This window comes from Orycteropus afer, unplaced genomic scaffold (assembly GCF_000298275.1).
Source record: "Orycteropus afer afer isolate SDZICR_OR568_19922 unplaced genomic scaffold, OryAfe1.0 scaffold00314, whole genome shotgun sequence".
Classification (NCBI taxonomy): domain Eukaryota; kingdom Metazoa; phylum Chordata; class Mammalia; order Tubulidentata; family Orycteropodidae; genus Orycteropus; species Orycteropus afer.
This window is the reverse complement of record NW_006921901.1, coordinates 2,464,752-2,478,470: the sequence shown is the minus strand read 5'-3', so window position 1 is coordinate 2,478,470 and position 13,719 is coordinate 2,464,752. Positions and strand designations below refer to the sequence as shown.

At 39.0% G+C, this 13,719-nt stretch overlaps 2 protein-coding genes across 2 annotated transcripts; one reads left to right on the top strand and one right to left on the bottom strand.

The window, feature by feature from the left end:
* Nucleotides 1-943: 943 nt before the first annotated feature.
* TIMM9 (translocase of inner mitochondrial membrane 9) lies at nt 944-2,456 on the top strand. Its single transcript, XM_007951876.2, has 3 exons — nt 944-982; nt 1,496-1,591; nt 2,322-2,456. The coding sequence occupies exons 1-3, from the start codon at nt 944-946 to the stop codon at nt 2,454-2,456; spliced, it is 270 nt and encodes an 89-aa protein (XP_007950067.1).
* A 448-nt stretch (nt 2,457-2,904) lies between these two features.
* Nucleotides 2,905-10,174, bottom strand: TOMM20L (translocase of outer mitochondrial membrane 20 like). Its single transcript, XM_007951875.1, has 5 exons — nt 10,039-10,174; nt 9,774-9,817; nt 4,498-4,576; nt 3,935-4,077; nt 2,905-2,958 (listed from the first exon to the last, which is right to left on the bottom strand). The coding sequence occupies exons 1-5, from the start codon at nt 10,172-10,174 to the stop codon at nt 2,905-2,907; spliced, it is 456 nt and encodes a 151-aa protein (XP_007950066.1).
* Nucleotides 10,175-13,719: the final 3,545 nt, after the last annotated feature.

The window sequence follows — 13,719 nt, the reverse complement described above, 5'->3', positions numbered from 1 at the left end:
TCCTCCAAGTTCATCCACGTTATGCGGTGTTTTGCAGAATCTACATTATTCTTTAGCGTTGCATAGTATTCCATTGTGTGTATGTACCATAGTTTGGTTATCCATTCTTCAGTTGATGGACACCTATGTTGTTTCCATCATTTGGCTATTGTAAATAGTGCTGTGATGAACATGGGTGTGCATATATCCAGAACCCTTAAGTATTTTTCACGAGTACTGTTAATGTATAAGTAGATGGTGTTTTTCAACAATTAATAGAAACCTTATATTTGCATAGAGAAATAAAAAGGATCATTAGTTGCATAGGTCAAAGTTACATTATCAACCAGTGGGATAGTTATCTCAGGTACTTATAGGAAGGCACCAGAGTTCTCTTGGGCTACCTTATTCCTTTAAGCAGTGCAAACTATCTTAAAACTGGAGGTTTAGAAAGATGGGTGATAAATAAAACAGGGCCTTTGGGTTCCATAGTAACATTAAGAAAAACTAGTTGCTGTCAAGTAAGTTCTAACTCATGGCATCCCTCAGTGCATCAGAGTAGAGCTGTGCTCCACAGACTTTTAAGTGGCAGGTTTTTCAGAAGTAGAACACCAGGCCTTTTTTCCAAGGCACCTCTTGGTAGACTCACCTGTCTAGACCTTTGATAGCAGCCATCCACATTCATGGTTTGTAATACCCAAGAATATAGTAACATGAAAAATACTAATTATAAACTCTAAGGTTCTGTTGTCATTAATGATCTAGGAGGCATATAATTATATACTCAGGGATTTATAAAATATGAACAATAACTTTAGTAGCCATATTTCAATCCTATTTCATCAACTATTCTTGTTTTGGTGGTCTAAGTCTTCAGTTAGTCTAAAAAGACTGGTTTAAAGATTGACAAACTTTTTTTTTTTTTAATTTTTAAATCAGGTGACTATAACCATACTAAAAGAATATGGCTGCACAAATACCAGAATCTGATCAGATAAAACAGGTAAGGCATTAAGGAAAAAAGCTTTTGCAAAAAAAAGTAAGACACTACTTGATGCAACCATGTCAGGTGAGTATTCTCACAAAATAAACATTTTATTTCCAAAAATTATATGAAGCAGGTGTATCGGTCATTTGACAGATAAGGAAAACCTAAATTTTCAACTAGAAAATTATGTTTTGTATATTCTATTATACTCATTTAAATTAGCAAAAGAAACTATGATTTCAGTTATTACAGAGTATTTTATCTAAATATAAAACATTGGCAATTAAGTTTCAAAGCATATTTGTTTTAAAAACCAAACATTACCTGGTGTGGTGGAATATTTTTAAAAATATTACAAATAAATTATTATAAATAAAGCAAGAAGGATTGCACAACGTGAAGAATATATCAGTGTCACTGAAATGTACAGGTAGAAATGGCTGAATTGTCATATGTTGTGTTGTATATTTTCACCACAATTTTTTAAAAAGGGGATAAACATTAAATAACTTTTTGATTTGTTTATAGTTTAAGGAATTTCTTGGAACCTATAATAAACTAACAGAAACCTGCTTTTTGGACTGTGTTAAAGACTTCACAACAAGAGAAGTAAAACCTGAAGAGGTATGATGAAAAGTGTTACCTAACTAAAATTTCTATAAATTTTTGATAAACAATACAAATAGGATTCCCCTAAGCATTTTGCTTGTTCACATTTATAGGAATTTGCCTACCTTTTATATGTTCCATTGCTCAAAGGCACTGAAGCAGCCAGGGACCTAAGGCATCAAGATTAACAATGCTAAATTTTAATATGACTGTCACATTGTACCGAGACACACATTTTAAGAGAAGATGCCTGCAGCTGCTTTAGTTACTGTTCCACAGCAGAGATTCTTACCAGTTAGCTATCAGTCAAGATGACCTGGCTAGAAAAACTTGATGGGGCCTTTCTGTCTGACCCTGAGAACTCATGTTAACTGGAAAAGAGCAAAATTTGAACTTGATGGCTCAGATTGTCTAAATATACTCCAAAATCCCAATCCCATTAGAAGTGTGCTCATCAAAACATTTATAAATTGGTTCAAAATGACAATAAAACTTCCTTCCATGGCAGATGTTGATAAACATTCATGTCAAGAACTTAGCATATAATCAGCTATCAAAAGTACTTGTTAGATAACTGTTTAGGAAAGATGCTAAGTATAACACTGGTTACTTGCTACACATTAATTGTATTTAATTCTCTAGTACACTAATGAAAAAAGCAAAACACCCACTATTCTTTTGAAGTACGTTTTTAAAAGCTGGTATTTTTGTTTTGCCTCTTAGAATCTTCCTTTTGTATTTCTAGACCACCTGTTCAGAACATTGCTTACAGAAGTATTTAAAAATGACACAACGAATATCCATGAGATTTCAGGAGTATCATATTCAGCAGAATGAAGCTCTGGCAGCCAAAGCAGGACTCCTTGGCCAACCACGATAGAGAAGTCCTGATAGATGGGCTTTTGATGTAATGTTGCTAACAGCTGTTGCACTGGAAATGAGGATTCATTTGATAGAATCCCCTGAAAACAAGTCACCATGTAAAACTGTCTGCCATGATTGTTTGAAAAATGGAAAACACTGGAGAAACAAAACTGCTGTGTACCAGGAATAATCACATAGAAGGTTTTGTTCAGTGAGAATGGTGAGATGCAGCACTTTTGAGGCCTTAAGATTCAGCAGCTTGGTCACTTGATTAGAAAAATAAACCATTGTTTCTTCAATTGTGACTGTTAATTTTAAAGCAAAATATGTGTTCAGTCATGTATGACATAGAAAAAAAATTTTATTACTAAAAGTAAAATAAATGGAAGTATCACTGAGCAGTTGTTTATACTATATAGTATCATAGTATTCTGACTGGACTTTGGATACGTTGAAATGTTTTTTCAATCAGGATCATCCTCCAAGTATTTCTGTTCATTCATGTCTGCCTCAAATTGCTGGTAAATACATAAAATAGTTACTTGCTAATCATTTCAATACACGATCCTTTTCTTGCCTCCCTTCTTGTATAAGAGTAGGCATTATACTTTCTTATCCTGGCTATATTTTCATGTTATCTCTAGGAAGAATCCCATCTGAGACTAGCTTTGCAATGTTTAAGAGGTAACTATTATTCTCTAGTAAAGTCTGATGGGTTTTTTTTTTGTTATTGTTTAGTGTTTTGTTCAAAATCTAAGTCAAATGTGAATGATTCTAAGTCAGACCAACAATAGGACATAGAATCAATGTAAAAAGTGAACCCAAGTTAAAGTAGTGTCTTACGACTAAATGAATTCTGAAACAAATCTAAGCATTAGAGGAAATTCTAATTGATGCACAAGTATACCAAGCAATTTGGTAAATATAAGTGGACTGACATCTATTACTCACCTGGCTTATGAATGAATTTCATTTGATACCAATCTAAACTTGTAATTAATAGAACACTAATCAACCTGTATGTTTAAATTTATGAAAGTAATTTGTGTTTGATCATGTTAATAGAAAGCAGACATTTTGTTCTGCTTTGATAATTTACTCCTTTCTGTATTTATCTAGTTTTTAAGCCATTAAGTCACTTAAAATCTAAAAGGACTCAATCTATATTACTGTCAATAAGTATGATGTCTTTGGAAGTATAAAGATAAACAAAATATTAACAATGCAATCTTTAAAGTTGAAATTTAAAGTTTTAAAGTTGAAATGTTAAAGCATGGATAATATTCAACAAAATATACAATTAATTATTAGTAAAAGGAATATAAAAGAATAGATTTGTTTCATCTTAAAGCAAGAAAAGCAAACAAAAATCAAAGACTTGCTCATTTAAAACTTTGGGCCTTTCACATACATAGTTTGCTATTTTTTTGTAATCAAGCTAAATGTAATTATTTACTATATTCATTTCCTAAAGATAGTTAAATACGTGCTCACCTGGCAGATGAGGAGAATTTTGTGCAAAAGCATCTCAAATACCCTGGGAGGGAGTATGTGTTTGAAAGCCTTCAGAAGTTCCTGTGGTTGCCCACACATTAAAAGGGCATTGCTGAGATGGTCAACTCCCATTCTATGCTCTCCTATAACAGATTGATAAGTTTTGAGCATAATTTTAAAGTTTTTCAAAATAAGGCATGAATCACATATCCAGGGAGGAAAACTCAAAGATTTATGAAGTTTGATTTGTAAGTAAAACTCTACAGACATCACTGTATTAGACAGTATAAGTATGGTGGTTCATAATGATTTGATCATCAAAAATAAGTACTATTACTAAGAATTCTCTAAGAAGGCAAGGTTCTTCCATTTAGTAATCTAGAACATTCATTCATTCAGACTTTCACCTGACAGTAAGTGAGGTGTTCCTATAGTTGGCTTTGCTCCCCAATCTGCTCATTTCTAAGATTATGATATAAATTATACAGTATGGTAGGGCAGGGCATTTCTTGAACAGAAACTATCATAAATAACTACTTACAAAAGAATATTCACATTCTTACCTCTAGATAACCAAAGTTCTCCCATCCGTATCTCTTGCAGAAAAAGTTCTTGCAATTTTTCATTTGCTGGGTTCCACAACTAAAAGAATTCACAAAATATTTACCAATGAGTAACAAACATACACCATATGGTTACTGATCAAACTAATTAAAAAAAAAAAATCTTGAGCTGAATCTAACTCCAAAGTACGACATAAGGTAGTTGGTTCTTTGTAATATTTAAAACAATTTCTTAAAATGGAGTTAGAATTCTAGCTGATATATATATATGTATGAAAATACATGGCATATTCAGGTTAGACTGAGATCTTATAATAACCCTCATCCATATTTTACCTGGCTTTCTAAATACACAGGAAAAATACTACTGCAACTAATACTACTATAACATAAGTAGCTGTGTATGTTGCTAAGCTGTTTTCTTGTCTAGGGTATTAACAGTGCTTTGTTGATTTGGTTGCAATGATTTCTCTGGCCTACAGGGTCATTGAGGTCAAGAATGTTGTGTTCCCTCTTCATGGAGCATAACTCTCCAGTAAATCAAAAAAACAAACCCACTGCCATCAAACCCATTCCAATTTACAGTGACCTTATAATAGGACAGAGCAGAACTGCCTCAAGACTGTAAGTCTTTATGGAAGCAGATTGCCACATCTTTCTCCCACAGAGCAGCTGGTGAGTTCAAACGGCTCCCATTTTAGTTAGCAGCCAAGCACTTAACCACTGCCTCATCAGGGCTCCAACTCTCTAGTAAACCAAAAACCAAACCCAAACCCATTGCCACTGAGTCAATTCAGATTTATAGCAACCCTACTCTCTATAATAGAGGTGACAAAAAGATATGCTAAGGCTTTTGTATGTGAACCCTTACAAGTAGAGGGACATGGTGGAAGCTTAGCAGTTAGTGTTCTAAAGAGACAGTGTTTTGCTTCAGTATAGCTCAGGAAGGTAGCCATAGCCACAAAATGGCATCATCACTGGTAACATGCCCAGGGCTGGTCTTTCAAGGGAGGATAGGCAAGCCGTAGCCCAAAAAATCAATTCCACTGCCATTCACTTCAGTTTCAATCTTTTACATACAGAAAGTTTTCTGTTTTCCTCAAGAATTTTCTCTGTAAAATAGCACAAGCCTAGGAGTGGTTCCTTTTAAGCTTTTATTAGTAAATATGCAATAACCATGGATTTCATTTAACAGATGTTTAGTGAGAACAAGCCTCTAGGAAGAGCTGGAAGGAATAGGAAACCAAGACCCCATATGTCTAAGCACAAGGAATTAACAGTCTAACCAAGAAAAACGACAAGTACCTCTAGGTACAACAATGAAGTCCAATGATTGCTAGGGCTCAAAGTACAGAGATGTTACATCTGGTTGGGGAATAAGGAAAGGATTCTCAGAAAAGATAGCATTTGAGATGTAGAGAGATTCAGTGAAAGTTTTGGTAAAGAAAGTATAAGTGATGGAATATTATAGGGAAGATATCAAGTGATCTGATTTAGGCAGATTATGATGGGGTGAGTGAGAGAGAAATCTAATTGTAACAATAATAATACACCCACTCCTCACATATCAACATAAAAGTTCCAAAGACCAGATCAATATGTGAAAATCAGTGTTGTGTAAAAGTATTTTTCATCGTGTTTAGTGCAATACCAACCTTGAATAACACTATGGGATCCATATGAAGTGCCACTAGTAATGCTGGAAATGCTCCCAAGAAGCAAAGTCATGGCATTACAAGGAAAAGTTGAACCACTTGATATGTACAGCAGATTGAAGTCCGCAGCTGCTGTTGCCTGCCTTTCAAGATACATGAATCCAGCACAAAGACCATGGCAAAAAAAAGAAAAGGAAATGTGTGAAGTCATTGCTGCCTCTCCATTATTTTAATCAAGCAGTCATTGTGAACTATCTACCCTTCCTGGACTATTCCTCACGTTTATTCTCAGTCATCACTGACACTACTATGCAAGCAGGTGCACAAACCCTTGCACTTTTTGTGAAATACCTTTTTATCTCATGGGTGCAGAACTGCTATAACAAAGGTACACCTATAGATGCTGATATGATTTGAGAAAAAGCAAAGTCATTATATGACCAAGCAAAAGGAAGGTGAAGGATCTAAAGCTGGAGAATTTAATGCCAGCAAAGGATGGGTTGATAATTTTAGAAAAAGCTTTGGCTTTAAAAACGTCAAGATAACAGGAAAAGCAGCTTCTGCAGACCAAGAGGCAGCAGACAAGTTCTCCAGGAGCATTAAGAAAATCACTTGAGGAGAAAGGGTATCTGAACACGTTTTTAATTCAGACAAATGTTCCCTATTCTGGAAAAAGAAAAAAAAATGATACAAAGGACGTTTATTAGTAAGGAAGAGAAGCAAGCAGTGGGATTTAAGGCAGGAAGGAACAGGCTAACTCTACTGTTTTGTACAAATACAGTTGGGTTTATGATCAGGACTGTTTATATTATCGGTAAGGCTTCTGGCTACAGTAGGCTATTAGTAGTTAAGTTTTTGGGGAGTCAAAGTTATACACAGACTTTTGACTGCATGAGGGGTTGGTATCCCAGTTCCCAAGTTGCTCAAGGGTCAACTAGTTCTCACCTACACTGCTGGAATAGCTTGTTCTCTCCAATACATCTAGCTCACTCCTGCAAGATCAATGTAACTTAAAAAAAAGTTTTTCTTTCCTTTTCTTTTTCGCTTTAATCTTTGCACAGAAATATTATGCAGTTTCCTCATTAAATAAGAATTCTTTGATTCGGCCTTCAAGGCCTTTCCTAACTTGACCACTACTTCACTCTTCAACCTTACTTCTCACCTATTCCCCACTGTGACTCCCGTGCCAACTGATTTCCTAAATAGGCCTGGCACAATCTTCTCCAAGGTCTGCATTTTCCAAAAATAGCCATAGCAATACTCCTGGTCCTAGGGTCTCTTCATAAGCCTTGCCTCTCCCCTACCAAAAAAGTGGAGTCTATGTCTCCTTCCTTGAAACTGAGTAGGCTTCAATGTTGCAGAGGTAGTACCACCTGGCACTGTCCCTCTCTTCTATACACAAACACACACACGTGTTTGGCTTCTTGGAACCCAGCCACCACGCTGTGAGGAAGAAGTCCAGGCCATATGGAGTGCTCTTGCCAACAAACCCAGCTAAGTGGACAGCCAGCATCAACCAAGAAATATATGAAGGAGTGAATCTTCAAGTGACCAGCCCCCAGTCTTGAGCCACTGTGGTAGTTAGGTGGAGCAGAGAAGAGCTATCCCCACCAAGCCCTGTGCACACTGTAGATTACAGTAAACAGATACTGTTTTAAACCACTAAGCTCAAAACAGCAGTAGGTAGATGAAACACTTTCCATGGTAATACTACCTAGAAAATGATCTCTGCCGCCTCTGAGGTGTTGTTGCATTTGCTGCCCTCATCCCCTGCCTTATTTGGAGACTGTTCTTATTACACAATTGCTGACTTCTGCTGCATCTAGGCCAGTGCTTTACATACAGGAGGCTTTCAAATAGTCATTGACTGACCATATGAATGAATGAAGGTTAAAACTTGGTTAATTCTGAAAATGTATATAAGAAGAAGAGCTGATGAAAGTTGAATGGGGCCAACCACCAAGATGATTATGTGTAACTGTTATTTTAAAATTAATTCCATTTTAAATGAAGATCTTGAACATGGAATATTATTCCACGTAAAATAAATTGCATGAAGAAAAACAAAAAGATGAAAAGCAACATCCTGGGTTATAGGTAAATATGTACCCCAGTTTTCTAGACTGGTGGGGAATAGCGATTATCATTAGATTGGCTGGAAGAATTCCTGAGTTGATTTTCCATCATTTCCAGGCAGTAGGAAAGTGGTTTGCCCACTATTTCAATAAGCTCTGGGATTGTACTTTAATGTACCCAAGGCCTTGGAAGATTTTTGGTAGACCATGATAATAAGTCTAGCTGAGAACCGTCTACTTTCATCTGTTTTATATATGGGAAGTCTTTGTAAGATTTTGTTGGAGAAAATTATTCTTCTAATAAAAAAGCAAAACAACACTTTCAATTGACAATAACTAATTGTGGTAGTTAAGTTTGTGTGTCAACTTGGTTGGGCCTGGTTGAGTGGCTGGGCAGCTGGATGTAGTATTCTCCATGATGAGACTGGTAATCAACTCCATGGTGGACTCTACTGTGAGTAGCTGTGTAGCTTCCTTAGGGAATGTGGTCTGGATCCTATATATAAGGAAAAGCCTTGGGGAATGAGCGCTAGCTTATGGCACACTTGAACCCTCCACATAGCCATGTGGTTGTTCAGCAGCCTGCCGTGCTCTGACGCCGACCTTGGAACTTTCAGTGGACTTGAATTAATGGCCTACCATGTGGTTTGGTAACATCGGGATTATGCCTTTTTACTTGTCAACCTTGGGCTGGTCAGTCTCAGCAGCCAGCAGCCGTCTGAGTGGAAAAGCCTCTAGCTTCAGTGGGCTGGGAGCAGGAAGCAGAACTGAAGCCCAAGGTTGAGGGGCTTTCACCCCGCCCCTAGAGCCCACACTGAACTCGGACTTAAAGCCTTCAAACTGTAAGAGAATAAACTCCTGTTTGTTCAAGCCAAAAAAAAAAAAAAAATTAGAGAGAGGAAAAAAAAAGGTATGTTCTACTTCTGAGTTAGAAGAAAGGCCCTATATTACAGAAACTGGCAGAACAGGAGTTATTCCCATATATCCATTGCCCAGCCTGGGTTTCTAAGTGTCTTGTGTGGCTGTGTCAGGGCAATGGTTCCTCTTTCTTGTTTCAGTTAGAAGCTGTTCTTACATTTTTACTTTATAGCTGCGTTTTCAAAACCCCAAATTGTCCTTTCTTTCTATTATAGGAAGAGAATAAAATCTAAAAAATAAGGGAGAACTTAGGGTGGGTCTCTGTTCGGTCCAGTAGTACTATCCAAACCAGTGGAGTCCATTTTGACTCATAGTGACCCTGAAGGACAAAGCAGAACTGCAACATAGGGTTTCCAAGGCTGCAATCTAAGGAAGAAAATGCAGAGCAGCCACTAGGTTCGAACCGCCAACCTCTCAATAAGTAGCCGAGCACCTAACCACTGCACCACCAGGGCTCTTTACCTGAACCCAAACCAAACCCTTGTCCTGGAGTCTATTCCAACTCACAGAAGCCTTGGAAATATCTACAGGATGAACCAACTGTGAGACCCTAAGGCAAAGCTAGTACACTGTCGGAAAGGAAAACGAATTCACTAAAAGCAACACCAGTTTATCTAAAGCATTTCACCTGAGCACCACGTTCCTTAGTCTTTGGCTGTTCGGCTCTTCTTTCTGCAAACACAACACGGCACGTGCTGGTTGGGAGGCAAGTCCCAAGACCTGCGTGGGCCCCTTCGGCCCAACCGCCCGGCGCCGCGGACCCCACGGTGGTGTCGGCGGCTGCGGCGGTACCCGCGGCCGGGCCTCGCCTCAGTGGGTGGGACCCGTCCGGCTGCCTGGCCTGAGGCCCGCCCTGCCCAGCTCAGCCGCGCCGCCACCTCTACGGCACTCACTGTCCCTCAGGCGGCGTTTGAACGCTGGGTCGCCACGCCGCTTCCAGTCGAAATACACACAGTAGCCCACGAAGGCGACGACGCCGCAGGCGGCCAGGGCAGCCAGAAGGCCAAGGAAGATGCGGACTCCGGGCATCCGGCCCCGGGCGCCCCTCGAATGGAGCGTTGGGCGCGAGCTGGCGAGCGCGGGGAGCCCGGCCAGCCGACAGGGGGCGTCGCCGCGACGTCCCATCCGGGTCTTGCAGGCTTTCCCGGCGCCAATCACCCGGTCGACGCCTTTAAGGCTTGCTGACGGATGAGGAAACCAAGGTTGGAAGAGTGTGAGAAGTATCACAGCCACTGAGTAGCTCAGCTCTGTTCGAACCCAAGTCTGTCGCACTCCATATTCAGGATCCCTTTCACAAACACACCCCTACCCCTTACTTATTCAGGCATCTCACAGCATGCGCGGAAGTCTGGTTAGCTGGGGATCGAGTCCTTCTTTGACCTCTGTTCCCTTACCTGCAAAATGAAGTCGACTCTAAGATCACCTTAGGCCATCCCCTAGTTCACAACACTGCCCACTGAGCACCTGAACAGAAGCTCAATCTGGTCTTTTTTAAAGACCTAGTCCAAGGTCCCTAACCACTTTAGGGAGAAAAGGAAAAAAAAAAAAATCACTGCCACCGAGTCGATGGGTGGAATTCCCAGGTGGTTTATCTCTACGGAAGTAGATTGTCCAATCTTCCTTCTGAGCAGTGGCTGGTGGGTTTGAACCGACAGCCTTCTGGTTAGCAGTCAAATGCCTTAGGCACTACACTACCAGAGCTCCCCACCTTAGGGAGAGGAGGGAGGAATTTAGAAACAATATTTAGCCTAGAAACATTTGCCAGGTTGGGCCTGTTAGGTCTCTGAGCAAAAACAGTTAACTGAGAGACTCATGATACTTGCTGGCCTAGATGTTTCTTTCTAACATTTGCCTTTCTCAGCAGACACAGCAGAAGAAAACGGAGGTACGACTTTGACCCAAATAGCAAAGTGTTTTTTTAAATTTTATATTAAGCCAAAGAGGGGGCCTAGGCTAGGTAAGACTCTCAAGAGCTGAATAATGTACCTTTTTGTTAGCTTATCTGATGCTATTTACTGTACAAGCCCCTACTATCACAAAGCAAGATGCTCATCATGCTATGAATACCAATGAGGTTGAGAAGTAGATACCTCTGCTCTCACAGTTTGAGAATTGGTAGGTGTAAATTACATGCAAAAATGCTTCATTGAGTACTGTATACTTTTTTTCTATGATAACTTAGTCTAGTTTAGAACTCTGGTTATTGTCAACGCTTGATTGTAAACACAACCGAAGACAGCATCAACACCCAGTTACTGTTACAGGTGATCTGGGAGTGGTTTTTGGTCCAGAATCTTGATGGGTTAGCCTTGCTCCAGATGATCTTCTTCTAGGCTGTCCACTCTTGTCTTCTGACAGTACCATTCTACTCCTCCCCACTCCCATTCTTCACCACCACTGAGCTCAAAGTTAGTCCTTGTAGTAGTAGTACAGGGAGATGGGTAGAGCCAGGGAAATGGGCAAGACTAGCTAGGTGTTCAGGGACATGGTAAGCAGTGGCAAGTAAAGGTAGGAGAACAATTACAGCAATTAGAAATACAGATTACTAAAGTTGAAATGCCTAACCCAAGCCATAGTATTTTCAAGATTGAAGTTGTTAGAAATCTCATTTTACTTGGATCCATAATCAACACCCATAGAAGAAGCAATCAGGAAATCCCATGTCGCATTGCACTGGGCAAATCTGCTGCAAAACACCTTTTTAAAGTGAAGACCAAAGATGTCTCTTTGAAGACTAAGGTGCACCTAACCCAAGCCATGGTATTTTCAATAGTCTTATATACACGTGAAAGCTGAACAATGAATAAGGAAGACCAAAGAAGAATCGATGTCTTTGAGTTGTGGTGCTGGTGAAGAATACTGAAAATACCATAGACTGCCAGAAGAACCAACAAATCCGTCCTGGAAAAAGTGCAGCCGGAATGCTCCTTGGAAGCAAGAATGGCCAGACTTTGTCTCACCTATGTAGTCTTGTTGTCAGAAGGGACCATTCTTTGGAGGATATCATGCTTGGTAAAATGGAGGGTCAACGAAAAAGGGGAAGGGCCTCAATGAGACACATTGACCCAGTGGCTGCACTGATGGGCTCAAGCATGGCAAGGACTGTGAGGGTGACGCAGGACCAGGCAGCGTTTTGTTCTATTGTAAATAGGGTTGTTGCAAGTCTGAGCCAAGTCCACAGCACCTAACAACAACAAAGTTGAAGTTGCCACAGAGAACTTGAGGAAAAGTCATGAAAAAATTTTCAAGCAAATTTCCATGATAAACTTAGATTTTTTTTCCCCTCTCCTCAAATATAGACACTATTGCTGATTTGATTATCAGAATTCCTATAACGCTTTGGTCCTGCCCTTTATGAGACAGAGGAAGTTCTTTCTATTCCCAAGTTGCTGAGAGTTTTCATCAGGAATGGATGTTGGGGTGTTTGCATCATACGGTTTTTTAGTTTAATATGATAAACTACATTGATTGTTTTTGACTGTCAAACCAACCCTACATACCTGGGATAATCCCCACTTGGCCATGTATTATTATCCTTTTAATAAGTCATTGGAATCTATTTTCTAAGTTTTTTATCACAATTTTTGCATAAATGTTCTTGAGGTATACTGTTTTTAGTTTCCTTTCCTTGCATGTCTTTGTCTGGTTTGGTGTTAGTTATGCTGGCCTCATAGAGTAAGTTCAAAGTATTCCCTCTTCTTCAATTTTTTGGGAGTGTTTCAGTTTTCAGGTGAGTAGGATGAAACTTCAGTGCTGGGCATAAGTTGAGTGAACTTCCTAACCAGTGGAAGACATCGATGTTCACAGGGTAGTGGGTCTTTTGGTACATGAGAAATTGGGGACCCTCCCAGACTCTGTCCTATGGGCCTCTTCATTCGTATCCTTTTTACTATGATAAAACTAATCGTACGTATAGAACTTTCCTCAGTTCTGTGAGGTTATTCTCTTTCCTTGGTCTGTCGCACTCCATTTTTCTTGTGAGTGAAATGGTTGGGTCATATGATAAGGGTATATTTAACTTTTAAAGAAATTACCAAACATTTTCCCTAAGTAGTTGTACTGTTTTACATTGCACTGGAGTTCTAGTTCTTCCACAACACTTAGTAAGGTCAACGAAAAATTATGGGGGGACTGGGATTCTCTTTAATAGGACAGCCATTTATAACTTAGCTATCTACTTGAACACATGCAAATCACTTGATCTCTCTAAACCTCGGTTTTCTTATCTATAAAATGGAAGAGTTTAGACTCTAAAATTTAGTTTTAAATAGAATTAGAAAATTGAAACTAAATACACTGAAAACTGGAACTAATTTTAGTTTCAGAGACATTTAAAAATTTTTTAAATCTACATTTTGAATAGGTAATCATTCATATGGTTCAAAACTTAAGATGCAAAAAATAAAAATTAAAAAAAAAAAAAAAAAACAGACACAAAAGACTACAATAAATATTCTCCTCCCAACTCTGTCCTTCAGCTAGCTTCCCCTTACCGGAGGCTGCCAACGTTCTCAGTTGTTGTTGTTGTTGTTATTTGCCATCGAGTCGGCCCCGAATCATAGTGACCCCTCCTT